The 20,676-nt window shown below is 45.0% G+C and overlaps 1 protein-coding gene across 2 annotated transcripts in view; it reads right to left on the bottom strand.

Annotated features, from left to right (window-relative positions):
* Positions 1–20,676, bottom strand: part of LOC122542195 (ETS homologous factor-like) — a 32,883-nt gene that overhangs the window by 2,275 nt on the left and 9,932 nt on the right. For both annotated transcript variants that reach the window (XM_087978091.1, XM_043679650.2), the window contains 3 exons: positions 17,840–17,926; positions 12,496–12,582; positions 2,331–2,523 (listed from right to left, as the gene is read on the bottom strand). In XM_087978091.1, coding sequence (XP_087834217.1) covers positions 2,331–2,523; positions 12,496–12,582; positions 17,840–17,926 — 367 coding nt within the window. The remainder of the gene's footprint in view (positions 1–2,330; positions 2,524–12,495; positions 12,583–17,839; positions 17,927–20,676) is intronic.

Genomic DNA, 20,676 nt, shown 5'->3' with positions numbered 1-20,676 from the left:
GGAGATAAATGCATTAAGTTTTAAATCAAGTTGAATTGATTTTTATTAAATCTTAAATACTTGATGTTTTGGAAAGAAGAAAAGTCTCCCACTTAGACCATATTGTACCTTTTCACAACCACCTGATGTCTCAAAGCACTTTCCACTCAATGAAGTTAGATCTGAAGAGTTATGGGAAATGTGGTAGGCAAATAGTGCACAGCAACCTCCCACAAACAATGACAATCTGTTTTTGTGATGCTGATTAAGGGAAACATATTACTTGAACCCAATCCCCCCCCCACCTCCCGCAACCTGGGAATAACATCCTGAAATAGGGTCACAGCACCTTCCATATCCACCCATACAGGCAGATGGGACTTAGTTAAACTTTTCATCTGCAAGGTGGCACTTCCAACAGTGTCGCACTCCCTCAGCACTGCACTAGACAGTCAGCTCTGACTGCTGTGCTGAAGTACAATTTTATTTTTCTTGGATTGTCCCTCAAAGACGTTTTGCCCTTGTTTTCTCTCTGGGTGTCACAAGAGCTTTAGTATGCCCAAGTTTCCATCCTTCATGTATGAGACTTGGGTACCTGGAGGCTATGGACTGGAGGTTGGCATGTAAGTTCCAGGAAAGACTGGATGTCATCGTAGTCACTTGTGATTATATGTCATCTTTAACCTATTCTCCTAGTAAAGTGTCCTCAGTTACATCAATTAAATTTGACACTGAATTACATAAAAGGATAATGGGATCAAGGAGTTTTATCAAAGAGGTAGCTCTTAAGAAGTGTCTCAAAGGTAGAAGAAGGCAGTGAGGTTCTGGGGTGGGTAACTGCAGAGCCTAGAGGGCCAGATGGAGAAAGACCCAGGCCCCCACGACGGGTGCAAGAGAAATCAGGTCCTGATAGGATGGTACAGTAGCCCACTGGTTAGCACTACTAACTCACAGGGATCTGGGTTTGATTCCTCGGGCAACTGACTGTGTAGAATTTGCACATTCTCCCTATCTCTGTGTGGGTTTCTTCCGGGTGCTCTGTTTCCTCCCATAGTCCAAAGGTTAGGTAGAGTGGCTACACTAAATTGCCCATAGTATCTAGGGGTGTGCGGGCTACGTGGATTAGCCATGGGAAATGCAGGGTTACAAGGTTAGGGTGTAGTGGTGGGTCTAGGTGGGATGCTATTCAGAGGGTCAGTGTGGACACAATGGATTGAATGGCCTGTTTCAACACCGTAGGGGATTCTATGATTAAGCAAATGGGCAGAATTGGAGGAATACAGAATTTAGAATGCTCTACACTGACTGACATCCCAATTCTTTCTCTAGCCCAGTGACACTGAACAGTGGGTTCCTGGACCTGGAAGAGTTATGGTGTACTACATTATAATGCCAAATGTATTGATTTTTTATTGTAGTTTTCAACAAGGAGTGGCAGATTTAAAATGGAGATGAGGAGAATGACTTCTCTCAAAGGGTCATGAATCTGTGGAATTCAGTTCCCCAGATTGTGGTGGATGCCAAGATGTTGAATAAATTTATTGAAGGAGATATATTTTTAATTAGTAATGGGTTGAAGGGGTATGGAGAGCAGGCAGGAAAGTGGATCGGACATAATCACATCAAATGGCATAACAGGCTTATGGGACTGAAAAGCCTACTCTGAGTTCTTATGTTCATTTAAGTAAAGTCAATTTCCCCTAAAGTGATGGAATTTAAAATCATACTTTATTAGGATCAACCCTGGTTCAAGAGCATGACCATCATGCCTCCGTGCCCCATAATTCTGCAAAGTTGGCAACTACAACCAAAGATGGAGATTGTGCTGCCATTGGGAATTCCCCACCAGTCAGAGGGAGGGACAATGTTTCTGAGCTTCTTTGTTCATATTCTGGCTCAGGAATGTCAGCATCATTGGAAAGGCCAGCAATTTGTGTTGCATTGAACTGAATGGCAGTGCCATCTCAAAGGGTGGCATTGCTGTGGGTCTGAAGTGATGTGTAAGCCAGACCAGGTAAAGCAGATTTCCATCATAGAGTCATACAGCATGGAAGCAGACCCTTTGATCCAACCAGTCCATGCCAAACATAATCCCAAACTAATCTAATCCCACCAGCCTGCTCCTGGCCCATACCCTCCCCCACCCAACCTTTCCTATTCATATCCCTCAAGGTAATTAAGGAACCAAATCATGATTGATGCTGATGTCAGCATCGATGACAAGCTTTCAGAGCTGGATTTTGTTAATTGATTTGAAATTCTGCCATGATGGGATTTGAACCCAAATCCTCATGTCACGGGTTTATTGGTCTGGTGATACTACCACTACATCCCCACCGCCTGATGTTTACCTCAGTGCTCGGCTCAGCTTCTCATAGTTCATTTCTTTGTTGTTTTTTTTGCTTCCCCACAGCTGGGCAAAAGCGTTGGATTTAATTACACGAAAGATTCCTGCCTGCCGATCCTCCCATCGCAGGATCTCACTGTTCTCTGTGGGGTTCAGCAGCAAATCCCGGACAAACTCCCACAGGTGAACACTCTGGCCTGTTTGGATTGAGTTTTACACACACAGTGAATAACGGTTAAGATATAGTTATAGAATCCCCACAGTGTGGAAACAGGCCTTTCGGCCCATCAAATCCACACCGACCCTCTGCAGCATCAGACCCATTCTCCTACATTTACCCCAGACTAATACACCTAACCTACACATCCCTGAACACTATGGGCCATTTAACATTGCCAATTCGCCCTAACTTGCACATCTTTGGACTGTGGGAGAAAACCCACGCAGACACGGGGAGAATGTGCAAACTCTACACAGACAGTTGCTCCAGGCAGGAATTGAATCTGGGTCCCTGGTACTGTGAGGCAGCAGTGCTAACCACTGAGCCACCATGCTGCCCAAACTGAAAGAAAAAATGAAGCAAGACTCACTTTTATTGAGGCTCAGAAACCCAAAGACATTTTATCAGCCAATCAAGTCTTTTTGAAGTGGAGTTGCTGTTGCAATGCAGGAAGTTAGGCGGCCAATGTCTGTACAGCGAGCTCCCACCATTAGTGTGATAAAATACTCCCCACTTGCCAGGGGGGATGGTTGCAGCTCCAGCAACACTCAAGAAAACTTGACACCATCCAGGAGCAAAGCAGCCGCTTGGTTGGCACCACATCCACAAGCATTTCCTCCACCCCATCACTAGTGCACAGTGTCTACCATTTACAAGATGCAGTGACACAACTTCCCCCAGGCTCCTTCAGTGGGCATCTTCCAAACCCACAACTTCTAACAATGAGAACGTCAAGGGCAATGAATACAATGGCATGTTTCTGTCCAAGCTCCGCAGCAACCAACCTGACATTTTCTAAATTCATTCACAGTATGAGAGCATTGCTTACTAGGCCATCCCAGAGGGCAGTTGAGAGTCAACCACATAGCTGTGGGTCTGGAGTCACATGTAGTCCAAACCAGGTAGGGATGACAGTTAGCTCAGTTGGCTGGAAGGTTGGCTTGTGAAGTAGAGTGATGCCAACAACATGGGTTCAATTCCCATCACCAGCGGAGGTTGCCATGGAGGATTCTCCTTCTCAGCCTCTCCCCTTGCCGAAGGCATGGTGGCCCTCAGGTTCAGCCACCGCCAGACGTCTCTCTCTAATAAGAGAGCAGTTCTATGGGAACACAATACCAAATTCCAGATCTTTACTGAATTCAAATTCTACAATCTGCCATGGCAGGATTTGAACCCAGGTTCCCAGAACATTACCTGGTTTTCTGGATTAATAGTCCAGTGATAATATCACTAGGCCATTGCCTGTATTGGAAATACATCACTGTTGCAGGGTCAAAATCCTGGAATTCCCTTACTAACAGAACTCTGGGTTTCCCCACAGTTCACGGTTCAAGGCAGCACCTTCTCCAGGGGCAATTAGGGATGAACATTAAAGGTTGGCCTATAATGCGGTAAGGTGAGGGCAATTTGCTTAAAACTTTGCTGTTCACGTTCTTGGCTCAGTTCTACAAGTTCAATATAGAGAGAAGAGTGCTCCGATGTGGGGCATTCTCTCGGTTAGTACCATATACCATCTGTAGAGAGCGAGCGCCTTGGGACATATGGAGAGACTCCATGGGATCTGGAATCAGCAGTTAGGGAAGAAATTTCATCGGAAACATGGGAGAATATAGGGGGGAATGTAAAGAAAAGCTCAATATGCAATAAAACACAAGCGATGCAATTGAAGATCCTCTACGGGGCACATATGGCACCCGAGAGGTTAGTAAAGTTTAAGAAAGGATCTTCTACAAAAATGTCCCAAATGTAAAATCAGCATTGGCACCCTTACACATTGTTTTTGATCCTGCTACAAGATTCATGGATACTGGGGGGGCCAGAGTGAATGAGCTGGAGAGGATCCAGGGAATAGAAGTTAAGGAGGATCCGGTATCCCTTCTTTTAGGATTGCCGTATCTGCCCTCTCTGGGTGAGCACAGAAAGTGGTGCTTTAACATTCTTATACACTGTGCGAGGAAGAACATTCTAATGAACTGGATATCAGACAAACCTCCAGGTCTTGTGGGGAGGCGCAGACGTGTGATGGAGCACATCCCCCAAGATTATCTGATGAGTATGGTGCACCATAGAACAAATTTATAAGACATGATGGCCCTTTCTCAATTATATAGGCATGGATCTGTCAGCGGTATTGATTAGGGCTTTTATATAGCCACGATGGCCGTATATGGTGGTCTGGGGACCGGGGAAGTGGGGGGGGGGGGGGTGGGTGGGGGAGGCCTAGTAATTACTGGTATAATAACTGTTGCTCCCATGGACAGGAGCCTTCATGGATGTGTGGCAAATGTAATGTAGTGTAATGAAATGGAATTTAATTTAGTTGGATTGTAATTTAATTTAATTCTATTTCATTTAATTCGAGTTTATTTTAACTTGGGTTAAGTTAAGTAAATGTGAGACAATTGTAAGCTGTAGAGTAGTAGGTAGTTTATTGTTAACATTACTGTAATGTAATAATGTGGTATTGTTAATGCTTATCTGTATTTTTGTACTTTTATAGCTTTTTTTGTAAAAGGGTAAACATTTTTTCAATAAATACATATATATAAAAAAAGGTTAGCCTAACCAAACAGCCACATCCCATAAAAAAGATTTTTAAAATGAGATAACCAGATAATCTATTTCAGGGATGTACTGTCTTTAAAGGAGCATTAGATGAAGAGGAAATGATTGCATGGCTACATGAATCAACTTCTTCCCATTGTTGAAAAAATGTAGATTTACTATGAGTGGCAAAAGAACTAATGGAGCCAATGAAGGGGGAGAGGTGGAGGGGTGGGATGCTCATGTTAGTGGTTGGGATCCGGACTACACTGCCTGAGAGCATGACACAGGTAGATTTAACCTAGAGGGCATGCCACAGGGAATTGCATAAGCAGCTGAAGAGAAAAATTGATTGAGTAGAACAAGTTGATTTGCTGTTGCAGGGAGCCAACAAAGCTGGGCTGAATGGCCTCCTTCTCCACTGTAATCATTCTATGGTTCATAGAGTTGAGGGATAATTATTCGTCAGGCCACCACGGAGAATTCCTCTTTCTCCTCTTTAAAATGCAGCCATAGGATTCCTGAGCTGCCTTGGTGGAGCATCTCCCTGAGAGAATGACATCTTTGACACTGCTGCAGTCCCTCAGTGAGTGCAGTTGGAGAGTCTGTCTGTGGTCAAGCCTGATTTGAACCTGGGGTTGTGTGAGGAGAGACTGTTACCCAATGAGTCATGGATGCCAATAATATATGGGAGGTTTGAAGAGTTGGCAGAGGATAAAATAGATCGGGGATAGTTTGTTGGGTGACACTGATTCTGGGTTTGTAGACAATAGAGAGATAATGAAAGAGTTGGCACAGTGGTTAGCACTGCTGCCTCACAGTGCCAGGGACTTGGGTTTCATTCCACTCTCGGGTGACTGTCTATGTGGAATTTGCTTGTTCTCTCCAGGTCTGTGTGGATTTCCTCTGGCTGCTGCAGTATCCTCCCACAGTCCAAAGATGTGCAGATTAGGTGGACTGGCCATGGGAAATTGCCCACAGTGGCCAGGGATGTGTAGGCTAGATGAGTTAGTCATGGGAAATGCAGGGTTACAGGGATAGGTTAGTTCCAGGTGAGATGTTCTTCAGAGGGTCAGTGCAGACTGGATGGGCCAATTGGCCTGCTTCCACAGTGTAGGATTCTATGAGACCTACATTTTTCAGACAACGAGAAAGAGTAAGGTTAGAGGAGGATATGATGCATCACATATTTGAATGTAGACGTGAAGCAGGAAGCATGAAACATGTGGACAAGCAGGAGGCTGGAACAACACAGCAAGCCAGGCAGCATCAGGAGGTGGAGAGGTCAACGTTTCAGGTGTAACCCTTCTTCAGGACTGGGGGTGGGTGTAAGGGGAGCTGCAGATAAAGGGGTTTGCAGGGGCAGGGCAGTGGGGGGGGGAGGGGGGGGCAGGTAGAGGATACAACCTGGTTGGTCAATGGGAGAAATGAATATGGCTGGTGGTTGAGAGGAATGGAAGGGAGCAGGATGGGAAGGGAAGGGAGGTTATTTGATATTGGAGAACTCAGTCCTCTGGGCCGTAGACTGCCCAGGCAGAAGATGAGGTGTTGCTCCTCCAATTTGCGGTTTGATTCATTGTGGCAATGGAGGAGGCCAAGAATGGTCACGTCAGAAAGGGTGAGGGAAAGGGAGTTAAAATGGTTGGTGACTAGGAGGTTCAATTGGCCCCTGCGTGGCCGGCTGGGATGCCCGGCAAAACGTGCCCTCAGTTTACGTTTGGTCTCCCCAATGTAGAGAAGACCACATTGGGAGCATCGTTGAAGGTTGAAGGAGAGGCAGGTAAACCTCTGTCTCACCTGCAAGGACTGTTTGTGGCCCTGGATGGAGGTGAGGGGAGTGGTGTACAGGCAGGTTTTGCATCTTTTCTGGTTGCGGGGGAAGGTTGGTGGGGAGAGTGGCGCAAACCAAGGATTGTCAAAGTGAATGGTCCTTGCGGAAGGCAGAGAGGAGTGGGGAGGGGAAGATGCTCTTGGTGGTGGGGTCTAGTTGGAATTGACTGAAGTGTTTAAGGATGGTGCATGGGATGCGGAGATAAGGTGGTAAGTGAGGACAAGAGGGATTCTGCCATCTAGACAGCCCTCCATCTCACCACCTCCATTACCAGTTCCACTGCTCTAAACCCCCTTCCCCAACGTAATAGACAGAGTCCCCCTGGAGAGCTGATCCTATTGACAGAGTCAGAAGTCACATGACACCAGGTTCTAGTCCAACAGGTTTATTTGAAATCACAAGCTTTTGAAGCACTGCTGCTTCATCAGGTGACATTGTCTGAAAGCTTGTGATTTCAAATAACCTGCAGAGTCATTGAATATTTTTGAGGAAGAGGTTGTTAAGTTATTGACAAGTGAATCAAAGTTATGGGGCATGTAGGAAAGCAGAGTTGAGGCCATCATCACATCAGCTATGATCTTATCGAATGGAAGAGTAGGATCAAAGGAGCTGAACGCCTATCTTGCTCTTCCTATTTACATAGAAACAGGAGGAGGCCATTCGCCTGCAAGCCCTGCTCCACTGTTCAATATGAACACCGTCTATTTTCTACATCAATTCCATACTCTTGTACTATTCCAATATATCTTGATTGGCAGTCTAAAAATCCAATGCTTTCAGTCTTGGATCTATTTCAAAGATCCATAACACTCTGAATGAAGACATTACTTTTCATCTCACTCAAAAATGACTGGCTCCTTATGCAGAGACTGTGGCCCCTACGTTTCCAGCCAAGGGAAGGTAATTCTTAGCATCTAAGTACTTAAGATGTTTAAACAGAATCATCTCTCATCCTTCTGACCTTCAAAGAATCCTTGTGTTTTTATATATTCATGGGATGTAGGCATCTCTGGCAAGGTCAGCATTTATCGCCATCCCTAATTTCCCACAATGCTGTGGGTCCAGAGTCACATGATCAGGTAAGGATGGCAGATTTTATTTCCTGAAGGACATTAGTGAGCCAAATGGGTTTTTATGACAATTGACAGTGGTTACATGATTGCCATTAGATTGGCTTTTCAATCCCAGGGTTAAAAAAAACTGAAATCAAATTTATCCATTATCGACACTGGTATTGAAAGCAATGGCCCCAGAACGATAACCTAGAGTTCTGGATTACTAACTCAGTGACATTACCTCCTACACCACCACCCCTTACACAATCAACTCCTACCAAATAGCCCTTATAGGGTCATAGAATCATACGGCATGGAAACAGACCCTTCGGTCAAACAAGTCCATGCTGAATGTGTTCCCAAACTAAACTAGTCTCACCTGAGGGTGGCTAATGTTATACCACTTTTTAAGAAAGGTGGGAGGGAGAAAGCAGGAAATTATAGACCAGTTAGTCTGAGCTCAGTGGTGGGAAAGATGCTGGAGTCTATTATAAAGGATGAAATTACGGCACATCTGGATAGTTGTAACAGGATAGGTCAGAGTCAGCATGGATTTATGAAGGGGAAATCATGCTTGACTAATCTTCTGGAATTTTTTGAGGATGTAACTCTGAAGATGGACGAGGGAGATCCAGTAGATGTAGTGTACCTGGACTTTCAGAAAGCTTTTGATAAAGTCTCACATAGGAGGTTAGTGAGCAAAGTTAGGGTGCATGGTATTGGGGGCAAAGTACTAACTTGGATTGAAAATTGGTTGGCTGATAGGAAACAAAGAGTAGTGATAAATGGCTCCATTTCGGAATGGCAGGCAGTGACCAGTGGGGTACCTCAGGGATCAGTACTGGGACCGCAGCTTTTTACAATATATGTTAATGATATAGAAGATGGTATTAGCAATAACATTAGCAAATTTGCTGATGATACTAAGCTGGGTGGCAGGGTGAAATGTGATGAGGATGTTAGGAGATTACCTGGACAAGATAGGTGAGTGGTCAGATGCATGGCAGATGCAGTTTAATGTGGATAAATGTATGGTTATCCACTTTGGTGGCAAGAACAGGAAGGCAGATTACTACCTAAATGGAATCAATTTAGGTAAAGGGGCAGTACAGAGAGATCTGGGTGTTCTTGTACACCAGTCAATGAAGGTAAGCATGCAGGTACAGCAGGTAGTGAAGAAGGCTAATAGCATGCTGGCCTTCATAACAAGAGGGATTGAGTATAGAAGCAAAGAGGTTCTTCTGCAGCTGTACAGGGCCCTGGTGAGACCACACCTGGAGTACTGTGTGCAGTTCTGGTCTCCAAATTTGAGGTAGACATTCTGGCTATTGAGGGAGTGCGGCGTAGGTTCACGAGGTCAATTCCTGGAACGGCGGGATTACCTTACACTGAAAGACTGGAGCGACTGGGCTTGTATACCCTTGAGTTTAGAAGACTGAGAGGGGATCTGATTGAGGCATATAAGATTATTAAAGGATTGGACACTCTGGTGGCAGGAAACATGTTTCTGCTGATGGGTGAGTGCTGAACCAGAGGACACAGCTTAAAAATATGGGGTAGACCATTTAGGACAGAGATGAGGAGAAACTTCTTCACCCAGAGAGTGGTGGATGTGTGGAATGCTCTGCCCCAGAGGGCAGTGGAGGCCCAGTCTCTGGATTCATTTAAGAAAGAGTTGGATAGAGCTCTCAAGGATAGTGGAATCAAGGGTTATGGAGGTAAGGCAGGAACAGGATACTGATTAAGGATGATCAGCCACGATCATATTGAATGGTGATGCAGGCTCGAAGGGCAGAATGGCCTACTCCTGCACCTATTGTCTATTGTCTGTCTGTTTGGCCCATATCCCTCCAAACCTTTTCTATTCATGTCCTTATCCAAATGTCATTTAAACGTTGTAACTATACCCACCACTTTCTCTGGTAGTTCACTCCAGACACTAACCACTCTCTGTGTAAAAACATTGCCCCTCATGCCTCTTTTAAATCTTCCTCCTCTCACCTTAAAAATATGGTTTCTTGTTTCGAATTACCCCTCTGACGATAGATGCTAAAGTTTAAAATGAGCTGCAGACTGTCACCTCTCTCTTCAGAATCTCTCCATCATCATGTGATCTACTCCATTACTCCTGACATAACTTTCCTATTTGCACGGTGTAAAAACAATGACTGCAGATGCTGGAAACCAGATTCTGGATTACTGGTGCTGGAAGAGCACAGCAATTCAGGCAGCATCCGATGAGCAGCGAAATCGACGTTTTCGGCAAAAGCCCTTCATCAGGAATAAAGGCAATGAGCCTGAAGCGTGGAGAGATAAGCTAGGGGAGGGTGGGGGTGGGGAGAAAGTAGCATAGAGTACAATGGGTGAGTGGGGGAGGGGATGAAGGTGATAGGTCAGGGAGGAGAGGGTGGAGTGGATAGGTGGAAAAGGAGATAGGCAGGTAGGACAAGTCCAGACAAGTCATGGGAACAGTGCTGAGCTGGAAGTTTGGAACTAGGATGAGGTGGGGGAAGGGGAAATGAGGAAACTGTTGAAGTCCACATTGATGCCCTGGGGTTGAAGTGTTCCGAGGTGGAAGATGAGGCGTTCTTCCTCCAGGCGTCTGGTGGTGAGGGAGCTGCGGTGAAGGAGGCCCAGGACCTCCATGTCCTCGGCAGAGTGGGAGGGGAAGTTGAAATGTTGGGCCACGGGGCGGTGTGGTTGATGGGTGCGGGTGTCCCGGAGATGTTCCCTAAAGCGCTCTGCTAGGAGGCGCCCAGTCTCCCCAATGTAGAGGAGACCGCATCGGGAGCAACGGATACAATAAATGGTATTAGTGGATGTGCAAGTAAAACTTTGATGGATGTGGGAAGGCTTCTTTAGGGCCTTGGATAGAGGTGAGGGAAGAGGTGTGGGCACAGGTTTTACAGTTCCTGCGGTGTCAGGGGAAAGTGCCAGGATGGGAAGGTGGATTGTAGGGGGGGCGTGGACCTGACCAGATAGTCACGGAGGGAACGGTCTTTGCAGAAGGCGGAAAGGGGTGGGGAGGGAAATATATTCCTGGTTTGAAGGTGGCGGAAGTGTCAGCGGATGATTTGGTTTATGCGAAGGTTGGTAGGGTGGAAGGTGAGCACCAGGGGCGTTCTGTCCTTGTTACGGTTGGAGGGGTGGGGTCTGAGGGCGGAGGTGCGGGATGTAAATGAGATGCGTTGGAGGGCATCTTTAACCATGTGGGAAAGGAAATTGCGGTCTCTAAAGAAGGAGGCCATCTGTAGTGTTCTGTGTGGAACTGGTCTTCCTGGGAGCAGATCCGGCGGAGGCGGAGGAATTGGGAATACGGGATGGCATTTTTGCAAGAGGTAGGGTGGGAAGAGGTGTAATCCAGGTAGCTGTGGGAGTTAGTGGGTTTGTAAAAAATGTCAGTGTCAAGTCGGTTGTCATTAATGGAGATGGAGAGGTCCAGGAAGGGGAGGGAGGTGTCAGAGATGGTCCAGGTAAATTTAAGGTCAGGGTGGAATGTGTTGGTGAAGTTGATGAATTGCTCAACCTCCACGCGGGAGCACGAGGTGGCGCCAATGCAGTCATCAATGTAGCGGAGGAAGAGGTGGGGAGTGGTGCCGGTGTAATTACGGAAGATCAACTGCTCTACGTAGCCAACAAAGAGACAGGCATAGCTGGGGCACATACTTGTTTGCATGTGCCCCTTTGGTCTAGAGGAAGTGGGAAGATTCAAAGGAGAAATTGTTAAGGGTGAGGACCAGTTCGGCCAAACGAATTAGAGTGTCGGTGGAAGGGTACAGTTGGGGACGTCTGGAGAGGAAAAAACGGAGAGCTTGGAGGCCCAGGTCATGGCGGATGGAGGTGTAGAGGGATTGGATATCCATGGTGAAGATGAGGCGTTGGGGGCCAGGGAAACGGAAGTATTGGAGGAGGTGGAGGGCGTGGGTGGTATCTCGAACGTATGTGGGGAGTTCTTGGACTAGGGGGGATAGGACAGTGTCGAGGTAGGTAGAGATGAGTTCAGTGGGGCAGGAGCATGCTGAGACAATGGGTCGGCCAGGGTGGTCAGGCTTGTGGATCTTGGGAAGGAGGTAGAACCGGGCAGTGCGGGGTTCCTGGACTATGAAGTTGGAAGCTGTGGGTGGGAGATCTCCTGAGGTGATGAGGTTCTGTATGGTCTGGGAGATGATGGTTTGGTGATGGGGGGTGGGGTCATGGTCAAGGGGGCAGTAGGAAGAGGTATTCTCGAGTTGGCGTTTGGCTTCAGCGGTGTAGAGGTCAGTGCGCCAGACTACCACTGCACCCCCTTTATCCGCTGGCTTGATGGTGAGGTTGGGATTGGAGCAGAGGGGTTGGAGGGCTGCACATTGTGAGGGTGAGAGGTTGGAGTGGGGGAGGGGGGTAGACAGGTTGAGGCGGTTAATTTCCCAGCGGCAGTTGGAAATGAAGAGGTCGAGGGCAGGTAAAGTCAAGTCTTAACCCTTTCCGCTACCAGTACCATTAATTAATTCAACTCGAATGGACCATTATTTTCACTCACCTCGCCTGTGTGGATTTGTCCTGTTGTTTGGAAGTTTCTCGTGCTGTTTGATATCTGTGCTGCATTTGATTTTATTGGGAGACATCACTGTGCAAAGGATTAAAGAGAAACATGTAGAGGGACTGATTAGTGCTGAACATTATGCAAATTATACTGTAGACTCATTTGCAATTGGATTGGCCTGCCTGAACTCATTCTGGGTCTGGGTGTTATAAGGGTGAGGTGAAATGGACCAATTGTTGGGACACATGATAAAACATGTGAGGAGCAGGATGAGGTCATTCAACCCTATCATGACTGATCTCATTGTGGCCTCAACTTTACTTTCCTGCCTACTCTCATACCCTCTCACTTGCTGGAATACTTGGAAATGAACATGCAAACATACTTGTCCTCCATTTGAGAGTTGGACAATCTGTCTCATTCACAAGTTTGACTGGTTTTTCTAGGGAGGTACAATAGAAAGTGGTGAGTTAGGGTCAGAGAACATAGACATAGAACATTACAGTGCAGTACAGGCCCTTCGGCCCTCGATGTTGCGCCGACCTGTGAAACTAATCTGACGTCCATCTGACCTACACTATTTCATTCTCATCCATATGCTTATCCAAGACCATTTAAATGCCCTTAAAGTTGGTGAGTCTAACTACTGTTGCAGGCAGTGCGCTCCTCGCCCCGACTACTCTCTGAGTACTCTCTGACATCTTGCCCTATATTTAGCACCCCTCAATTTAAAGCTATGTCCCCTGGTGCTAGCCATCGCCTTGCAAGGAAAAAGGCTCTCTCTGTCCACTCTATCTAACCCTATGATCATCTTATATGCCTTTATTAGTCACTTCTCCACCTTTTTCTCTCTATCGAAAACAGCCTCAAGTCCCTCAGTCTTTCTTCATAAGACCTTCCCTCCATACCAGGCAACATCCTAGTAAATCACCTCTGCACGCTTTTCAAAGTTTCCACATCCTTCTTATAATGTGGTGACCAGAACTGTATGCAATACGCTAAGTGCAGCTGCCCCAGAGTTTTGTACAGCTGCAGCATGACCTCATGGTTCAAAACTCAATCCTTCTACCAAGAAAGGCTAACACACCGTATGCCTTCTTAACAACCCTATCAACCTGGGTGGTAACTTTCAAGGATCTATGTACATGGACACCGAGATCTCTCTGCTCATCTACACTACCAAAAATCTTACCATTAGCCCAGTATTCTTTATTCCTGTTACTCTTTCCAAAGTGAATCACCTCACACTTACCCACATTAATCTTCATTTGCCACCTCTGAGCCCAGCTCTGCAGCTTATCTATGATCCTCTGTAACCTACAACATCCTTCATCACTATCCACAACTATACTGACCTTAATGTCACCTGAAAATTTACTAACCCACCCTTCTATGACCTCATCCAGGTCATTTATAGAAATGACAAACAGCAGTGGACCCAAAACAGATCCTTGCGGTACGCCACTAGTAACTGAACTCCAGGATGAACATTTCCCTACAACCACCACCCTCTGTCCTTTTTCAGCTAGCCAATTTCTGATCCAAACCATCAAATCACACTCAATCCTTTGCCTCTGTATTTTTTGCAATAACCTACCATGGGGAACCTTATCAAATGCCTTACTGAAATCCATATACACCACATCAACCACTTTACCCTCATCCACCTGTTTGGCCATCTTCTCAAAGAACTCAATACGGTTTGTGAGGTACGACTTACCTTTCACAAAACCGTGTTGACTATCCCTAATCAACTTATTCCTTTCTAGATGATTATAAATCCGCCCTCTTGTAACCCTTTCCAAAACTTTACCTACAACCGAAGTAAGGCTCATTGGTCTATAATTATCATGGTTGTCCCTACTCCCTTTCTTGAACAAGAGGACAACATTTGCTATCCTTCAGTCTTCTGGCACTATTTCTGTAGACAATGATGAAACAGGTCCTTCAGCCTGTGCAAGTCATTGAGTAGCAACTAAAATAGTCCCATTTCTCAGGACTTGGCCCATACAGCAAATAAATCAATTGCTGAAAAGATGGTGTAATGTGCAAGGATTCAGGTTTTTGGATCATTGGGATCTCTTTTGGGGCTGAAAAGACCTGTTCAAAAGTGATGGGTTTCACCTGAACTGGCAAGGGAACCATATCCTTGTGGGGAGGTTTGTTAGTTTTACCTCGGGAGCCTTTAAACTATTAGAGATGGACGGTGCCATGGGGGTTCCTAAAAATAGAAAGACAAATGAGAATGGTTCTGAATTAGAAAATAGCAAGTTATCAGAAAAGGCAGACAGGAGCAAGTCAGAGAACAAGGTAACTCTGAAGAATTAAACTGCATTTATTTCAATGCAATGGGTCTTACAGGTAAGTCTGATGAACTCAGGACATGCATCATAGGACTGGGATGTCATAGCTATTACAGAAACATGGCTGAGGGAAGGACAGGACTGGCAGCTCACTGTTCCGGGTTTTAGATGCTATAGGAACGATAGAAAGAGAGAGGCAAGCGAGGACAGGGAGTGACACTTTCATTAAAGAAAACATTACTACTGTAATAAGAGAGATTATTTCTGAGGGGTCGTCCAGTGAAATTATACAGGTAGACATTAGAAATAAGAACGGGATGATCACCTTAATGGGATTGTACTATAGGTCCCCCAGTAGTCAGAGGGAAATTGAGGAGCAAAAACATAGAGAGATCTGATATTTGTAAGAATAATAGGGTTGTAATAGTATGGAATTTAAATTTTCCAAACATTGATTGGGTCTGCCATATTGTTATAGGCTTGGATGGTGAGGAATATGTTAAATGTGTTCAAGAAAATTTTCTTTATCAATATATAAATGTACCTATTAGGGAAGGAGCAAAACTTCACCTTCTCTTGGGAAATCAGGCAGGGCAAATGACTGAAGTGGAGATAGCAGGGGACTCTGGGACTACTGATCATAATTCTATTAGTTTGAAAATAGTTATGGAAAAGGATAAACCTTACATAAAAGTTAAAGTTCTTAACTAGAATAAAATAAGTTTTAATGGTATGAGACAAGAACTATCGAAAGTTGATTCGAGTAGCCTGTTCGCAGGTAAAGGGACCGCTGACAAGTGGGAGGCTTTTAAGTGTGATAACGAGAGTTCAGAGGCAATATGTTCCTGTAAGAATGAAGGGTAAGGCTGGTAAGATTAGGGAACAATGGATGAATAAAGATATTGAGGTTCTAGTCACGAATAAGAAAGAATCATATATTAGATATAGACAACTGATCAAATGAATCTCTTGAAGAGTATAAAGAGTGCAGGGGCATTCTTCAGAGGGAAATTGGGAGAGCAAAGAGCGAGTGTGAGATAATCCAGAGATTCTACATGTAGATTAAAAGCAAAAGAGCAACTAGAGAGAGAATAGGGTCCCTTAAAGATTGATGAGGTCATCTATATGTTGAACCTCAGGTGTTGGGAGAGATACTAAGTGAGTATTTTGCATCAGGTTTTAATGTGCAGAAAAAAGTGGAGTCTAGAGAACTCAGGAAAATAAATATCGATGTTTGAAAATAGTTCACATTAAAGAGGAGGAAGTGCTGGAGGCCTTAGAAAATATAAAGATGGATAAATCTCCAGGATATTGTGGGAAATCAGGAAAGAAATTGCAGGGCTCCTAGCAGAAATATTTGTATTAACTATAACCAAATGTGAGGTTCTGGAGGACGGGAGAGTAGCTGATGTTGTGCCTTTATTTATGAAAGGCTGTAAGCCTTGGAACTAAAGACCTGTGAGCCTGACATCGGTGGTAGGTAATTCTGAAAGATAGGATTTATATGCATTTGGAGAGTCAAAGAATGGTTAGGGATAGTCAGCGTGGTTTTGTGCGAAGGAAATCGTGTCTCACAAACTTGATTGAATGTTTTGAGGAATAAGCAAGGAAGTAGATGAGGGCACAGAGTGGTAGAAATTGTTTGATTGGACTTTAGTAAAGCCTTTGACAAGTTTTTACATGGTAGACTAATTAGTAAAGTTAGATGAAATGGGATCCAATGCCAATTGGATACAAAATTGATTTGACAATAGGAGACAAAGGATGGTGATGGAGGCCTGTGACCAGCAGTGTTCCACAGGGATTTGTACTGGGTCCACTTTTGTTGGTCATTAATAAAACAATTTGGACAAGAGTTTAGGAGGCATGGTTAGTAAGTTTGCGGATGACATCAAAATCGGTGGTATAGTGAACAGTAAAGAAGATTATCTAAGATTACAAAGAGATCTTGATCAATTGGTTCAATGAACTGAGGAGTGGCAGATGGAGTTTAATTTGGATAAATGCGGGATATTGCATTTTGGTAATATAAACAAGGGCAGGACTGATACAATTGATGCCAGTGCCCTGGTTCGATGTTGCAGAACAGAGAGACCTAGGGGTTCAGCTACGTAATTCTTTGAAACTTGCATAACAGGTAGAGTGGGTGGTTAAGAAGGCATTTAGCACACTTGCCTTCATTGAATATAGGAGTCGGGATGTAAGGACATTAGTGAAGTACCTTCTGGAATATTGTGTGCAGTTCTGGTTGTCCTGCTATAAGAAGGATATTATTAAATTGGAGAGGGTTCAGAAGATATTCACCAGGAGGTTGCCAGGAATGGAGGGTTTGAGTTATAAAAATAGACCGGAACTTTTTTAACTGGGGCGTAGGATGTAGAGGGGAGCCGTTATAGAGATTTATAAAATAATGAGGGGCTTAATAAGATGAATAGCAAGGGTCTTTTCCCTCAGGTGGGAAAGTTCAAAACTAAGGAGCATATTTTTAAGGTGAGAGGAGAGAGTTTTAAAAGGACATGAGGGACAACTCTTTTTACACAGAGTGGTTCATGTGTGGAATGAACTGCCAGAGGAAGTGAAGGATGCAGGTACGTTTACAACATTTAAAAGACATTTGTATAAGTACATGATTAGGAAAGGTTAGGAGGGATAAGGGCCAAACAAAAGTAGATTGGACTAGTTTAGTTTGGGAACACAGGTGGGCGTGAACGTTTTGGACCAAAGGGTCTGTTTACATGCTGTATCACTCTATGACTCTATACATAAGTTGTGCTTTGTTTGGTTGAACAAATGTTTCTTGTGCTAGGTATCAGGAAATACATCATTATCTGCAGAGGAAGAGAAAAGTCAGTGCTGCTGGAGAAAGGGTGGTGGAGAGCGAGACAGGCTGAGTTGCTCGAGGAGAGAGCCAACATGGAAACAATAGGCTGAATCATCCCCTGTGCTATAACAATTCTACAATTGTGTTATATATCCTGGATTTGAGAGTTATTTTTGTCTGCTGTAAATCCCCTGACTCCTCGAGTTTTGCTACTTACAAAACTCAATGCTGGGTAGAACCTGTTTAACCGGATGGCCCACTTGCCGGGGATTACTGTGGTACGTTGTCACGGTTGCCAGCAAGCCTGGAAATGAAACAAGACAAACAAGTGTCAGGTTACAAAAGCTGTCGAGCAGCTTGATAGCTGGAGATGTAAGACAGCTCTCAGAGCCACTGAAAACAGGCAGCATCCATGGAGAAAATGCATGCTAACGTTTCGAGTCTAAATGACTCTTCATCAGGACTGAAGTGAATTTGCTCCTATTCTCAGAGCCACTGCCCTGGGATCCACTACAACAGTGCCATTGGGCTTTACTGAAACAGCACACTGGTATCCACCACAGCAAGGTGTTGGAATGGTACTGCAACTGGGATCCACTGAAACAAGCGCTGGGATCCACGTTGGGATCTGTTGAAACAATGTGTTTTGATCCACCAAAACAGTTTTGGGACTAACTGTGACAGTATTATAGGATCCATTGCACTAATGTGTTGGGATCCACTTCAACTGGGCTTGGATTAACTGCTAAACTGTATTGGAATCCACTCCAACCATGCATTATGACCCACTTTCGTAGCAATGTGATCAGATCCACTGAAACTGTGTTAGGGACCATAGCAGCAATGAACGGGCTTTACGAAAACTGAACACTGGGATCCACTGCAATGGTGCACTGGGATTCACTGTAACCAGGCGATGGAAACTGCTGCAAAAATGCAGTGGGTCCTACTGCACCTGTGTTTTGGGATCCATTTCAACCACGCAATGAGATCCGTGGATATAGTATATTGAGATCCACTATGACATTGCTTTGAGACCCATTATCACAGTGCATTTGGATCAACCACAATGTTAGACTGAGAATCTCTGTGGCATGCGGAGTAAACTGGGAATCTTCTGCAACTCTGTCCCTGGAGCCCTTGAAATACTGCAATGGGAGGTCCCTTCAACTGAAGGGGTGACCAACTCCTCTGGGATAAAATATGTGGACTGGAGAGGGTGAAGTGAGGATGCTGGTGGCCATGAGAGTGGGATGTAGCAGTGAAGTTGTTGGAAAGTCTGATTGACTAGTTGGCAACTCAACAGGAGGCATGAGCATCTTGAGACTATAATTGTCAATTGGGATGGGGCAATTTTAAAATGAACTAAAACCAACAACTAGTCTTGTTGATAAATGTAACACTATTGTCTCTCTGGTGGCCAACTCACTCGCTTGCATTCCTGCTCAAAATCCCCCAAACTCACACTGGAGATTCCCCAGGATCCATCTCCCACAAGCCGTCCAAGGAAATACAGAAGTAAAGATATCCCTTGAGGTGGGACAAAGAGACAAAATAAAAGACGATCCCTTAAAATGCAGAATAGAAGAGCATTCTGTTCAATGGATTTCCTGTGGCCAGAATATGGTCGGAATTGATTGGAGTCATCATTGATAGTGGAGGTAGAGGGAGGTTCGCAAAAGAAGGAGAGAGGTCATAAGGAAAGAGAGGGAGAGCAAGGAATATCCATTCCATACCCTGCAGAGCCTCTCCGTGTCTAGCATCTTTCCTAGATCCTCAACACACTCATCAAACCAAACATCTACTCATTTGATTACCTTCTTTTCCAATTCCTGGCCATCTGACTGAGCCTTTGTTTTCCTTGGGGAAGGGATCTGTTAGGAGTTTTTAAAATCATGAGAGGTCCAGACAGTGGAAGTTAATAGGAAGCAATATATTCTCTCTTATGAAAGGGTCGAAAGGGCAAAGATTTAAAGTAATTAGGAACAGAAGCAAAAGTGATGTTAGGAAAACGTTTCTTCACGGAGTGTGTGGTGAGGGTCTGGAATGCACTTCCTGAGAGTACAGTGGAAACAATTGAAGTATTTGAGAGGGAATCTGATGGTCTTGGATTGGGGTGGCATTGTGGCTCAATGGATGGCACGGTGGCCTCACAGCGCTAGGGACCCGGGTTTGATTCTCGCCTCAGGCGACTGTCTGTGTGGAGTTTGCACATTCTCCCAGTGTCTGTATGGGTTTCCTCCGGGTGTTGCAGTTTCCTCCCACAATCCAAAAGATGTGCAGGCCAGGTGAATTGGCCATGCTAAATTGCCAAGTCAGGGGTAAATATAAGATAGGGAATGGGTCTGGGTGGGTTACTCTTCGGAGGGTCAGTGTGGACTAGTTGGGCCGAAAGGCCTGTTTCCATTCAGTGGGGAATGTAATCTAATCTTCCAAAATGAAAAATGTGGTGGGTTACAGGGAGAAAGCAGGACAATGGCACTAAGTGAATTGCTTATTTGGAGAGCTGGTGCAGAGACGATGGGCTAAATGGCCTCCTTCTGCACTGTGGCATTTCTCACCTCCCCAGCCTGTCTCTCCTCTGCTCCTCAGTGCTTGGCCCTTTGCCATTCCCTCTAACCTACTGATCTATCTCCATCCTACTTACCTTCAACAATGGCATCTACTCTTACTCCAATTCCTCCCATGATTCATGAGATCATTAGATATAGGAATAGAAGTAGGCCATTCAGCCCTTCAAACCTTCTCCTTTAATCAAGAAGATAGTGGCTGATATGGCTGTGGCCTCAGCTCCACTTGCCTGCCTATCCCCCCATAACCCTGGCTCCCTTACCAGTAAAAACTCTTTGGAACTCAGCCTCAAATATATTCAATGATCCAGCCCCCACCACTCTCTTGAGAAGAGAATTCCAAGGAGCAATGACCTTCTTAGAGAAGACGTTCTTCCACATTTCCATCATAAATGAAAGACCCTTCAGTCTTTAAACTGTTTCCCCTAGTTCTAGATTCCCCATGAGGGGATCGTTGTCTCAGCATCTTTGTCTGATTCCCTCT

The sequence above is a fragment of the Chiloscyllium plagiosum genome, unplaced genomic scaffold (genome assembly GCF_037043375.1).
Source record: "Chiloscyllium plagiosum isolate Xiang-an unplaced genomic scaffold, Cpla_swu_hap1 HiC_scaffold_33, whole genome shotgun sequence".
Taxonomy (NCBI): Eukaryota; Metazoa; Chordata; class Chondrichthyes; order Orectolobiformes; family Hemiscylliidae; genus Chiloscyllium; species Chiloscyllium plagiosum.
The sequence above is the reverse complement of the archived record's forward strand: the minus strand, read 5'-3'. Positions and strand labels throughout refer to the sequence as shown.